The following is a 12686-nucleotide window of genomic DNA, read 5'->3' on the forward strand; positions in this document are numbered from 1 at the left end:
CTCATGATTATCCTTAGCCGGTGACACATATGCCTTCCTTTGGGCCGACATAATATCTACATAACATACAAATGTATACAAGCTATATTACTTAAACATTATGTTCACACTATTTTAATCAACCACACAACATGTCTTTCTTTGGACCGATATATTGTACGCATGATAGACACAACAATGTGTCTTTACGTGCGAGCTACTTTAAACATATATCCGACATAAAATAATTTTTCTTTGTGCCAATTATTTTAGCATGAATATACATCTATTTACATAAAATGCACTTAATTGTACTAATAGTTCTCACTTTAGTAATAATATTAGTTTAGTCAAGCAACACTGTACATAAATAGATTCCTGAAATGATATTGTGCTCGTCAACCAAAAAAAATAGTAGTATGTTAAAAATGCAACAGTCAACTAAAACAAATATAATATCACTGTTCTTTGATTTTGTGCACAATAGTTGGTTATTCTTTATTTCAGTCGATTGAATTAAATCAATCGATTGATCAGTCGACTTAGAACTTACAGTTTGTGTTTTTTGTGCCACTAGTTGACTATACTTAAATAACAGTTACTAGATATAAATGGCAGTCTCTGTGCATCAACGACTATTGTAGTTGACTTGGTCTCAAATATTAGTCGATTGTTAACTCTAAAATGGCAGTCAACTGTCAAACCCAAAGTGGTAGTCGACTGTGAAACCCTAACATGCAAATCGACTGAGCCCAAGCATCAATCAGCTGTAGTTAGGGTTGGACACTTTTTGTTGATGAAAACAGTCAGAACTGTCACATAATCACTAAAAAATACTATTTATCAATTGATCAAAAATATTGTTCACTAGTTGACCAAAACATTGTTCATCGATTGATCGAGCAATGTTAAGTCGATCGAATACCAATTGATTGAACATTGCTAAGTCGATCGAATACCAATTGATTGAACAATGTTCAGTTAGGGTTTCTCGACGGAAATAGACTAAACGGTGTTCACGCTAGAGTTTCTCGACAGAAATAGGTTGAACACTATTCATCATGGAAAAAATCTGAAAATGCCAAAAAAAAATACAAAAACAAATATTTTTAATCATGGATTTATCAAATATGTGTTGTTCTACGTCAATAGATCGTAATCTGACACAAAATGAAAGTCTTTTTTTTTTGGAATTTGATGACAAAAATTGAATAGTTTTCTCTATAAAAACGATGAAAATCTGACTCTGATACCAATTGATAAAAAAAACATCTATTTTGCAGTATCTATAAGTCGATATAAACATGGAAAAACCAAATTAAATTACAGTAAGATGTTGAAAATCTTATACTATAATTAAACCATACATGAATTCAAAGACATTATCTATGTGCTATCCCTAAATTCTGAAATTGGAAGTCGAAGTGTGAGCTTCCACAAGAGTTAGAGTTTTGGCGCCGTATATGATATATCCTTACCGAATGGAGAAGCAAGGATCGTCAAATTCATATCTAACCTTGCAAGGATCACACTCTATATGTAGCCTGATACCCATTATTCGTTATCAACCCATTAATGATAATGGATAGTAGGTTTAAGGTAAATAGATCTACACATATAATATCCACGTCCAAAAGTAAATCCAATAACATATCATCTAGATCACTTTAACGGATTTGGACTTTAACAATAAACCCACTAACGAGCTATCATATATATAAAATATCCGATAATTTTCTCTCCGAGATCAATCGCCATTGAGACTTGAGACTTACTCTATACCTCTATAACTCTACTATGAAAGGTTAAAACTCATGAGTCGATCAACAAACACTTGCATCACTCCTCTCCCTTTCATGATGAAGACACAACATCTATCTCTATTCACATAATACAAACCCAACAATTCTTCCTTGCTATATGCTTAAGAAATCAGCAACCTACCAAAACTCCATCACATGATCTTGAAAGATTGTAGTAGACTCTATTGTCCATCTCATTAACGAAGTTTGCCCAATGTGCTCATCAGCTCATGGGTCACGGTTAGTTGGAATATTTCGTTAATCCCTAGGTCTACTAAAGTCACATAAACATAGTTTGTCTGTTCATTATTTTAACCTAATGAGTATTTGATCTGATCTGTTTCTTCTCATGCAACAAGACTTGGGCACAAGCTTGGAACTTGTATATGTGTGACATTCTCTTAGTTTTACAATGAGATTGCTAATCTCTTCCATTTGTATCACTTTATCTTCTATGATATTTGGTGCCACTATTATTTTTCATTTAGAATGAAAAAAACTTTGTTAAAAACACAAACACAAATCCTGCAGATAATATATAGCTATTTATAACATTTTTGTTGATTAATTATATACACAAGGAGACTAGCCGAAGGGATTAACCTGATCTTTCCCAATCAATGATCTCCTAGTCTCGTAAAATAAAATTCTCATGGAAAAATTCGATCGAATCGAGTTTCTTCACAACAAGACATTTAAATTTTCCAGCACCTCCTAATAAATTACATTTACTCAGGATGTCTATGCACATGGATAGTCCATGCATTGCCACAATGCCACAATGGATAGTCCATGCATTGCATCCAAGATTTTACAAAACCCTGTAGAAGCACCAAAAGCGAAAGCTTACTGCGTATGCTCAACTCGTTTTTCTGTCTCAAATAGCGGAGAGTACAAAACCTTGATTTACTCCACATTACATATATTAATTTATAAATATCTATTTTGTTTTTAGTCTTTTCTTTCATAGCCAAGACCCTCTAATCAAGCATCCTGCTCGGCGAAGATATCAAGAAGCTTCAGTGCCTGCATAGATGGAATCAAGGTCATTGATGCAATTCAAGTACCAAGTACTGCATAAGATAAATTGCAAAACAAAGTTTCAAGCAAAAGAGTAACAGTAAAAGTTTGAAAATAAAAGGAACAAACCTCTTCCACATTGAGCTCCAGTCGGAACTTGGGACCATCATAGTGGTGAAGTATGGGTCTGAAAGCGTCCTCTTCCAGTGGCTCATAGAGCTTTCTTGTTACCACTCTCACCTAAGGGATAGTAGACATGTTTTCAGTCTCACATCCTGGAAACAAATTATACTAAATGGCAATATAGAATTTGTTGGTTTTCCAGTAATTGCTTAACGTGCCCGCCTTTGCTATTTAACTAATGAATAATGGCATAATGCGCCTGTGAGTTGTTTATTTGACTAAGATGATTAAACAAGTTAAGGACCGCCAACCGCGTCTTGGCAGATCAGAAGATGGTAGGATTAGTTGTAAAGCTTGAATAGCTTCATAGATTAGGTAATCAATTCATTCAATGAGAGGAGAACAGGCAAAACCATCACATAATTTGTTAAATTTTGGTTGGCCAATAACTTGTTCCAAATTTTTGAATTGCTTGGAAGACAAAGTCATATATTTATATTCACAGCAGCCTCCCTCCATGTACAAGTCTTATGGCAAATTGAACATATCTAGATTCCACAAATCCAAATAACAAGTGAACTGCCTCGGATATTACTGGCACATGATTTAAAAAATAGACTTTAACACTATTACCATGTTTCATTGCTAATGAATCAGTCAGGAACAGATAGATCTTCAAGTAGGACATATTTGACTACCAGTAATGAATATTTTCAGCTACATCAGTTTTAAGTTAGCAAATCGGTCAGTTATATGACCAAAAAAAATGAGACTTGGATCAGTTAAAAGAATGCTTTTACAAGCTTTGCTTCTTAAATACCTAAGATCAGGTAAAGCAAGAAACTTTAGCGATTGAAACATACCTGAGCAGGGAAACGAGATTCTCCAGGGCATTTCTTGTCCTCCCATGCGGTGGGATCAATGTTAGTTCCTCCAAAGCTAGCTGACTGCGCATCAAAACATAAAGAGTTCTCTCGTGAGAAATTTCCCCGAAATTGAGATGAAATAAAGAAGAGAAATAAAAATTCCAGTAGGCATGTACTAAGCACCTCAAAGATTCCATGAAGCTGGTGGGTGGAGTAATTGTATAGGAAAAGGGGTAATCCTGGCGTGATTGCTCGCACTGAATCCCTGAATCTTGATGGAAGACCTATCAAACATCACAGGCATTGTTAGCCAAAATTAGATAACAGAACTCTTCAAAAGAAAGGGAAAAAAAGGGGGCAATTGTAGAGTTCTACATGTTCTAGATCAACAACAAACAGTAAATGATATGTAAGTATCATGTGTAATCTTCTCAGTTGCATCAGGGGGAATTATATAACCCTAACAATTAGGTAAAGACTAATTAAGATTAAAAGGATAAAAATAGAAGAATGAAGGGCGTACCAAACAGCCGCCTCTGGAGGTTTTCCTCCATGGTGTCGTTATTACAAACGAAGATGTAACCACCGATCGCCTCGTTCCTCGGAAGAGTTTCCGACGGCGGCAGCGTCTTAAACCTCTTGTCAACCGCCGCCTCCTTATTGTTGTTGTTACTGCTGCTATTGTTGTTGTCAGGGTTATTTTTCTTCTTACCGTTGCTATCAGTGATACCCTTCTTCCCATTCCCACCCACCGTCTTACTAGCAAGTTTGTCGACCGCCATATTCTCAAAATAATTCTTAATAATCCCACCACTCCCACCATCGTTGTAATTTTCGCTGCCGGAATAACTCAATCTCTTGTTGCCTCCGGCATCGGCGCTCTTGCCGTTGTCGGCGTTGTTGTACCGATTGACGCCGTAGTTGCTGGTGCCAAAGGCGAGCTTCTGGGAGCCTCCAAACGCCGATTTCCACCCGCCGTTGAGATCAGAACCGTGATTGGAGTTGAGAGGTTTCTGCTTGACGAAGGGTTCGCTCCAGATGCTGTCTCCGATGGAGAGATTGGCGAGGGCAGAGGTATGCAGCCGAAGCTGGTCGCTGAACTGCAAAAATGACGCCTGATCACGGAAATTCCTCTGAGCCTCCATGATTCCTCTTTCTGCTACTATCTAAATCGATCGATAGGAAGAAAAAAAAAAGGGGGGGAGAAATCGTAGATCGGATGGAAATGAAGGAGAACGGCGGTGGATTTGGATTAAATAACGAGGGAATGTATGAGAAGCTTCGAGGCAGCAGCCAGCTGTCCAGCAGGTGGGGGTTGAAAGGGAAAACGCGTGGTGAAGAGAAGAATGGACAGTCGGATGAAGGCCAAGGAGGGAATTATAGTGTGTGGACGATGGATTCGCGAGTGCAGTGAGATCAATTTGGTTTTATGTAAATTTTTTATCCACCATCAACATAAATGAAATACTTTTTTACAAGTTATATTTAGAGAAATTTTTTTTTATAAATATGCTATAGTTAACAATGGAATTGGAGATTTATTTTCTTTAGAAAAATAATATATTTAATAAAAGAATCTCAAATAAATACTTAACTTAAGAATATACACATAAAATAATAAGATTAAAAAAAATGAAATACTGAATTATGAATTTATGTATTTATTTTAAACATTTCCGTACGATTTTTTCCTGATAGAATCGTTAGGGAGGGGTATCGGAGAGGACAATTCCACCGTCTGACTGCAACAGAAATCAGGGCGTGTTTTGGATGACCTCATGTCAGGAGAAGACTTTGACACTCCGTAAATACACGTTGTGTATTGGGTTCGCATTGATGAATATGAGTTTTTGTTAGATGGACCGAAGTGGGTTATTTGGGCTTTGATACAGATGAGCCGGGGTAAATAAATGAGAAAATTAAAAGAGTATTTTTTTTAAATATATTTTTTTTATCATCTCTATTTTAGAAAATATTAAAATTATATCTCATACTGAGTCGCTCAAAATATACTTTTTATTTGATGATTTAATGTTGCTGTAGCAATTTTGACTAACAATTAGTTTTGATCAAAATTATTAGGGTTAATAACTATAAGTCCCCTTATTTTTATGGTAAGTTGTATTTTGCCCACCTCTATTTAACAAATTACATTTAACCCTCCTTTGACATGAAGTAAAAAGGTAAAAAAATAAATGACCAAAATAACCCTAACCAAAATGAAAAATAAAAGTAAAAAAATCTCATAAGATCGTTGAAAGTTTAACTTTAACCAAATCCGATTTATATATAGGCTCAAAATTTCACTTGTTCCTAGAAAAAATATCCTCACAAAATTCATACATAAATAACAGGAAAACAGCAGCTCTGAAAGAGATAATCAGTCAAAAACTTATTTTACCAAATAAAAAAAAATAAAATTCTAAATTAATGAATCAAAATTAAATGAAGATGGAATAAAATTTATCATTTCAAATTAAAATGAAGATCCTTTGACGATTTAGAAAAAAAAAATCACCCTTTTAATTTTTGTCCAAAAGTAAATTTTCATTTCAAAGCAGCTAAAAATACTTTTCGTTTCAAAAGGGTGCTATTTTGAAATGAAAATTTACTTTTGGACAAAAATTAAAAGGGCGATTTTTTTTCTAAATCATAAATGGTCTTCATTTTGATTTTTAATGATAAACTTTGTTCTATCTTCATTTAATTTTGATTCATTAATTTAGAATTCAGAGTTACTGTTTTTCTCTTGTTTATATAGTGCATATATGAATTTTATATATCATGTGCTTGTCATTCTCTTAATTTAACAATTTGTTATATGACAAATTCTTGTGTTAAGACTGTGTTATTTTTTGGAGTTGTGCAGCGCATGTATACTTTATTTGCTAGTTCTACAAAAAGGTGAAAGATTTTACAAGATCATGCTCATCAATTAACTCTAAAGCCATTGTCAATAACAAGATGGGAAAGTCATGTTAATAGTATCACAGCCATAATAACTCAGCCAAAATGAGATAAGAGAAGTTTTATATGAATTATCGAAAGTTAGTGAAGATGCTAAGACTAGGAATGAGGCTGAATCTTTAGTAACACATGAACTTGAAAGTTTTGAATTTTATGAGGAACAAAAACAATACACAAGGACACGAGGAGTTACTTGGTTCGGAGCCTGTGGCGACTCCTACTCTAAGGCTCGTGATTGTTGATCGCTTCCGTTAGACAACAACTATAAGCTCGAAAAATATTACAACTGAAGTACAATAAGGATTACAACAAAATATACTGAACTATAATACCGACAACAATAGATTGAAGAATCGCAGCTCTGGGTCGTCAGTAACTTGTCGTAGCACTTCTGGGTCATCTTGTTAGCAGCACACAGGAGAAAGGTCGCTTGAGAATTGTTGTCCTAAGCTGCTGCTCGAACCCTCCTTATAAACAGTGATGGAGGCGCCTCCAAGCCTGTCCGAGGCGCCTCCAGGCCGTCGAGACACATGCGTGGATCAGCTCTGATCTGGTCGCACCTTATCCCATTGAAGGCGCCTCCAAGCTGCTCCAAGGCGCCTCCAAGCTGCTCCAAGGCGCCTCCAGCTTCTCTGGACAGCTGGCTTCGGCTAGCACCCGAGGCGCCTCCAACACTGTTCATCCGAGGCTAAGTGTGCTTCTTTGATTCTGCAAAATGTGTTAGTCTCAAACACAATCCCTGCAAAACAAAGTTAGCACAAAAACAATATGATAGATATAATTGACAGCCATCGGACTGTCCGGGTCTGACTTTGGATTTTCAACCGGAAACCCTAGGTCGACCCGATGCCTACTGTTCCCTCTACGGGGAACGCGTCCTCACCTACTCCACTCAGGAGATTTACCTGTTGTCAGTGCGATCCTCCAGATCGACTGAACTTTTGCTCAGCGTTCGAAGCTTCCGGACTTTCTGATAGACTTCCGCTTCCCGGCCCGTCCAGTCTTTCACCTGGTTCACGACACCAGGACTTTCCACCTAGGGTTACCCCCTAGGACTTTTGCCTGAAGCTCTCGACCCGCCAAGACTTTCCGCATAGGGTTACCACCCCCTATGACCTAGGGTTACCACCCCTTAGGGTTTTCCACTTGCCTAACCACAGTTAGGACTTTCTTGAAACACTCAATTAAGTACGTTAGATCACAAAACAACTTAACTTTGAATTCCTTTGCCATTATCAAAACAACGGTCGATCGTCAGATGCTTCCCGCACCAACATAATCAAGAAGAACTTAATAATCAAACAATCAATGAGTAGAAAGAATTGATAGAAAATGATGACAATAATCATGCAATGAATGAGCAAGAAGAATTGAAAAAAAATGATGATAATGATTTGAATGTAGAAGTTGATAATATAATTGAGAATGAAAATGAGTTAGAGAAAACTGGTCATGTTTTGGATATATATGATCCAAGATCTTGGGATAACATTGATAATAAAACAAAAGATCTTTTGGTAGAGAAAGGTCCTATAAGAGAAAGTACTCTTAAGTTCACTATAGATGAGTTTTCGAGACAATTTTCATATTCTTATTACACAAGAAAATTACCAAATGGAGAGAATCAAGATAGAAAATGGCTTGTATACTCGAAAGATGCAAACAAAGTATATTGTTTTTGTTGTAAATTGTTTAAATCAGTGAAAAATAAAAGTTTGCTGGCAAATGAAGGTCTGAATGATTGGAAATGTTTAAGTGATAGACTTAGACAACATGAGAACTTGGATTGATTTGGAAATTAGATTGAAAAAGAATGAAATAATTGACAAAGAGATCCAAGTGCAGATTAAGAAAGAGAAAGAACATTGGAATCTTGTTTTAGCTAGGATTATTTCTGTTGTGAAATGTCTTGCTAAACGTAATTTGGCTTTTCGTGGGGATAATGAAAAAATTTACCAAAGTAGTAATGGTAACTTTTGGGGGCTACTTGAATTAATTGTAGATTTTGATTTGGTAATGCAAGAGCATTTTAGACGCATTCAAAATAATGAGATTCATTATCATTACTTTAGTCATAAGATTCAAAATGAGTTGATTTTTATATTAGGTTCTAAAGTCAGAAGTAGTACTATAATTGAAAAAATAAAAGAGGCAAAATATTTTTCAGTGATACTTGATTGTACTTCAGATGCAAGTCACAATGAGCAAATGACTTTGATAATTCGATGTGTGGGTGTCTTAGCTTATCTTATAAAGATAAATGAGTATTTTATAGAGTTTTTAAAAGTGGATGATACATCTGGATTAGGACTTTTTAATGAATTACAATCTGTTTTAGAAACCCTCGGACTTGATATTGATAATGTGAGGAGGCAAGATTATGATAATGGTTCTAATATGAAAGGTAAAAAATCAAGGTGTACAAAAGAGATTTCTTGAAATAAATCCAAGAACATATTATATGTCATGTGCTTGTCATTCTCTTAATTTAACAATTTGTGATATGACAAATTCTTGTGTTAAGGCTGTGTTATTTTTTGGAGTTGTGCAGCGCATGTATACTTTATTTGCTAGTTCTACAAAAAGGTGGAAGATTTTACAAGATCATGCTCATCAATTAACTCTAAAGTCATTGTCAATAACAAAATGGGAAAGTCATGTTAATAGTATCACAGCCATAATAACTCAGCCAAATGAGATAAGAGAAGCTTTATATGAATTATCGAAAGTTAGTGAAGATGCTAAGACTAGGAGTGAGGCTGAATCTTTAGTAACACCTGAACTTGAAAGTTTTGAATTTTTGTTGGGCATGACTATATGGCATAACATTTTGAAAAAAATTGAATTGATTAGTAAAAAGTTGCAATCTAAAGATATGCAAATTGGTATTACAATAAAGATTTTGAGAGGATTGATTTCTTATTTTGAAAGATATAGGGAGGAAGGTTTCCAATCTACTATGACATTAGCGAAAGAGATTGCATCTAAAATGGAAATTGATCCTATTTTTCCTAAAAAACGTACAATTCATAGAAAGAAACAATTCGATGAAAATTATCATGAAGAAATTTCACAATCTGCTGAAGAATCTTTTAGGATTAATTATTTTATTGTTGTCGTTGATATTGTTATTTCCTCTTTAAAAAGTAGATTTGAACAATTAGAAATCTTTGAAAACATTATTGGTTTTCTATTCAATCCTAAACAATTTCTTTCAATGAATGATAATAGATTGTATGAGTGTTGTAATAATCTTCAAGTTGCTCTAAAATATAATGACAAGTTTGATATTGATGTCGATGATTTATTTTCTGAATTGCAAGTGCTACAAATGTGTTTACCAACAGAAACAAAGTCAGCTTTTGAAGTTCTTGAGTTTGTAAAAGTTGTATATTGTTTTCTTAATATTTTCATTGCTTATAGAGTTTTGTTAACTAAACCCATTACTGTAGCATCAGCAGAAAGAAGTTTTTCAAAACTAAAATTGATAAAATCGCACTTGCGTTCAACTATGTCTCAAGACAGATTAAATGACTTGACAATTTTATGCATTGAAAATGAAGTGTTAGAAACACTTGAAGTTTGTGTGATCCACGTTTCCCCATAAATAACGATTCGTTCGAGGATCCAATGGGAGGCTAAGAGTAGAGGGCTAGTAATATGGAGTTAGGAGTTGGGAGTTGATAAGAACCGGGAATTGGGAATTGATAGGAGCCCGGAGTAGTCAGAAGTTGATAGTAGCCGGGAGAAGCCATGTGTTGGTTGTAGTCGGGAGTGGGTAGGAGCTAAGAGTTGTCGGGAGTTAGTAGTAGCCAGAAGTGGGTAGGAGCCAAGAATTTGGGAGTTGGTAGTACCCGGGGAGAAGCCGGGAGTTGGTAGGAGTCGAGAATCGGGAGTTAGTAGGAGCCAGAAGTACACGGACTTCGGGAATTGATAGGAGCCAAGAGTTGATAGTAGCTGGGAGTGGGTAGGAGCCTGGAATCGGGAGTTGGTAGTAACCAAGAGATCACCGAGAGTTAATAGTAGCTAGGAGTTGATAGGAACCGGGAATCAGGAGTTAATAGGAGCTAGGAGTAGCCGGGTGTTCAGAGCATTCCTTCATTGATTATGCCTACTTTCTTGGCACAATTATTAACTTTCTTAGCCATGCAATTTTCATAAATTACCCTTTATCATTGGTCAATAGAGAATTATTATGAAGTTGAACCAGTGACCTCCATTATTAATCGAGAAAAATTAGATATCTCAATTATATATATAAAAAAATACTAGCAAAGAAATGTGTTCTAAGTAGAATCCAGAGACTCACACACAAATGCAAAAGTATTTCAATATTAATCAAAATTACTTTAAGATTGGTTAAAAATTATAATTTTAATCAAAATTTATTTAGTATTCAAAACTATTTCAACTTATCAAAATGTTTCAACAAACTATAATAATTTTGACTAAAATTAATATAACGTGGAATATATTATAATAATTTTGACTAAAATTATTATAGTGTGGAATAATTTTGATATTTTTAAAATTAATTAAATTATATTAATTAACTTGATCAAAATTACTTTAATTTAGTCAAATTTACTCTAATAATATTGTGATAATTTTAATCAAAACTAGTATAACGTTTTTTTTACTAAAACTATTATAATATAGAATAATTAGAAAAAAAAAATTATGAAAACTATTATAGATTATACTGGCCAAGAGAAGAAGAGTAAAGAGAGACTTGTTTTCAATTGCAAAACTCTTAATGACAATACTCATAAGGATCAGTACTTCTTACCTGGTATTAATCTGATTCTGAAAAAGATAGGAAATGGGAGGATCTTTTTAAAATTTGACCTGAAGTCAGGTTTTCATCAGGTCATGATGAACCCTGAGTCGGTACCATGGACATCCTTTTGGGTACCACAGGGATTATTTGAATGGTTAGTAATGCCCTTTGGGCTGAAGAATGCTCCAGCAATGTTTCAGCGGAAAATGGATATGTGTTTCAAAGGGTGCGAAGAATTTCTGGTAGTTTATATTGATGATATACTAGTCTTCTTGACTAATGAAGAGCAACATTCCAAGCATCTCAGTAAAATAATGGATATCTGTCAGAAAGAAGGTTTAGTCCTCTCCCCAACCAAAATGAAGATAGCTCAACTAGAGAAACCCTTACAACACTAAAAGGGTTAAGATCTTTTCTGGGCATTCTAAATTATGCAAGATCTCATATCCCTAATCTAAGCAAGCTATTGGGGCCTCTTTACTCGAAGACATCCCCTCATGGGGATAGAAGATTCAAGTCTTCAGATTGGGCAATAATTAAAGAGGTCAAGCAGTTAGTACATACTCTACCTGACCTCGAGTTACCACCTGAAAATGCATACATTATTATTGAAACTGATGGTAGCATGAAAGGATGGGGTGGAGTTTGTAAATGGAAACAGTCAAAATTTGATTCAAGAAAGACTGAGAAGATCTGTGTTTATGCAAGTGATAAATTTCCAGTAATTAAATCAACCATTGATGCAGAGATATACGCTTGAATGGAGGCACTTAATGCTATGAAGATCCACTATCTGGACCGTAAGGAAATTACCTTACGTACAGATTGTCATGCCATTATTAAATTTTTCAACAAGACGGTGGACAACAAGCCATCCCGAATCAGGTGGATATCATTCATTGATTACATTACTGGTACTGGTGTTGAAATAAAATTCGAGCACATAGAAGGGACGAATAATGAGCAGGTGGATGCATTATCAAGATTAGTGCATCATGTTACAGATGAGGTATCAGTTTCGCAAAATCAAATCAAATTATTAAAACAAGTTGATGACTCGGTAGAAGAAACAAAAGATGCATTTGCCACGATTAAAGATATTGTTGAATTTGTCGGCATCTTAATTAATTACATATTTTCACAATAAGA

General features: G+C 35.0%; 1 protein-coding gene across 1 annotated transcript; it reads right to left on the bottom strand.

The window, feature by feature from the left end:
* Positions 1 to 2457: 2457 nt before the first annotated feature.
* Positions 2458 to 5022, bottom strand: LOC121985953 (B2 protein-like). The gene is made up of 5 exons (XM_042539695.1): positions 4314 to 5022; positions 3974 to 4074; positions 3788 to 3871; positions 2931 to 3041; positions 2458 to 2807 (listed from the first exon to the last, which is right to left on the bottom strand). Exons 1-5 carry the CDS (start codon positions 4933 to 4935, stop codon positions 2766 to 2768), a joined length of 960 nt encoding a protein of 319 aa, XP_042395629.1. The 5' UTR covers positions 4936 to 5022; the 3' UTR covers positions 2458 to 2765.
* Positions 5023 to 12686: the final 7664 nt, after the last annotated feature.

Source organism: Zingiber officinale, chromosome 5B (genome assembly GCF_018446385.1).
Source record: "Zingiber officinale cultivar Zhangliang chromosome 5B, Zo_v1.1, whole genome shotgun sequence".
Taxonomy (NCBI): Eukaryota; Viridiplantae; Streptophyta; class Magnoliopsida; order Zingiberales; family Zingiberaceae; genus Zingiber; species Zingiber officinale.

What these genes read in the sequence shown, in the direction of transcription:
- LOC121985953 (XM_042539695.1), bottom strand. Translation starts at nt 4,935, where the DNA reads ATGGAGGCTCAGAGGAATTTCCGTGATCAGGCGTCATTTTTGCAGTTC. An exon ending in AATCTCGTTTCCCTGCTCAG is followed by an intron (nt 3,042 to 3,787) that starts GTATGTTTCAAT and finishes ACTATCCCTTAG; the next exon opens with GTGAGAGTGGTAACAAGAAA. An exon ending in TGGAGCTCAATGTGGAAGAG is followed by an intron (nt 2,808 to 2,930) that starts GTTTGTTCCTTT and finishes CCATCTATGCAG; the next exon opens with GCACTGAAGCTTCTTGATAT.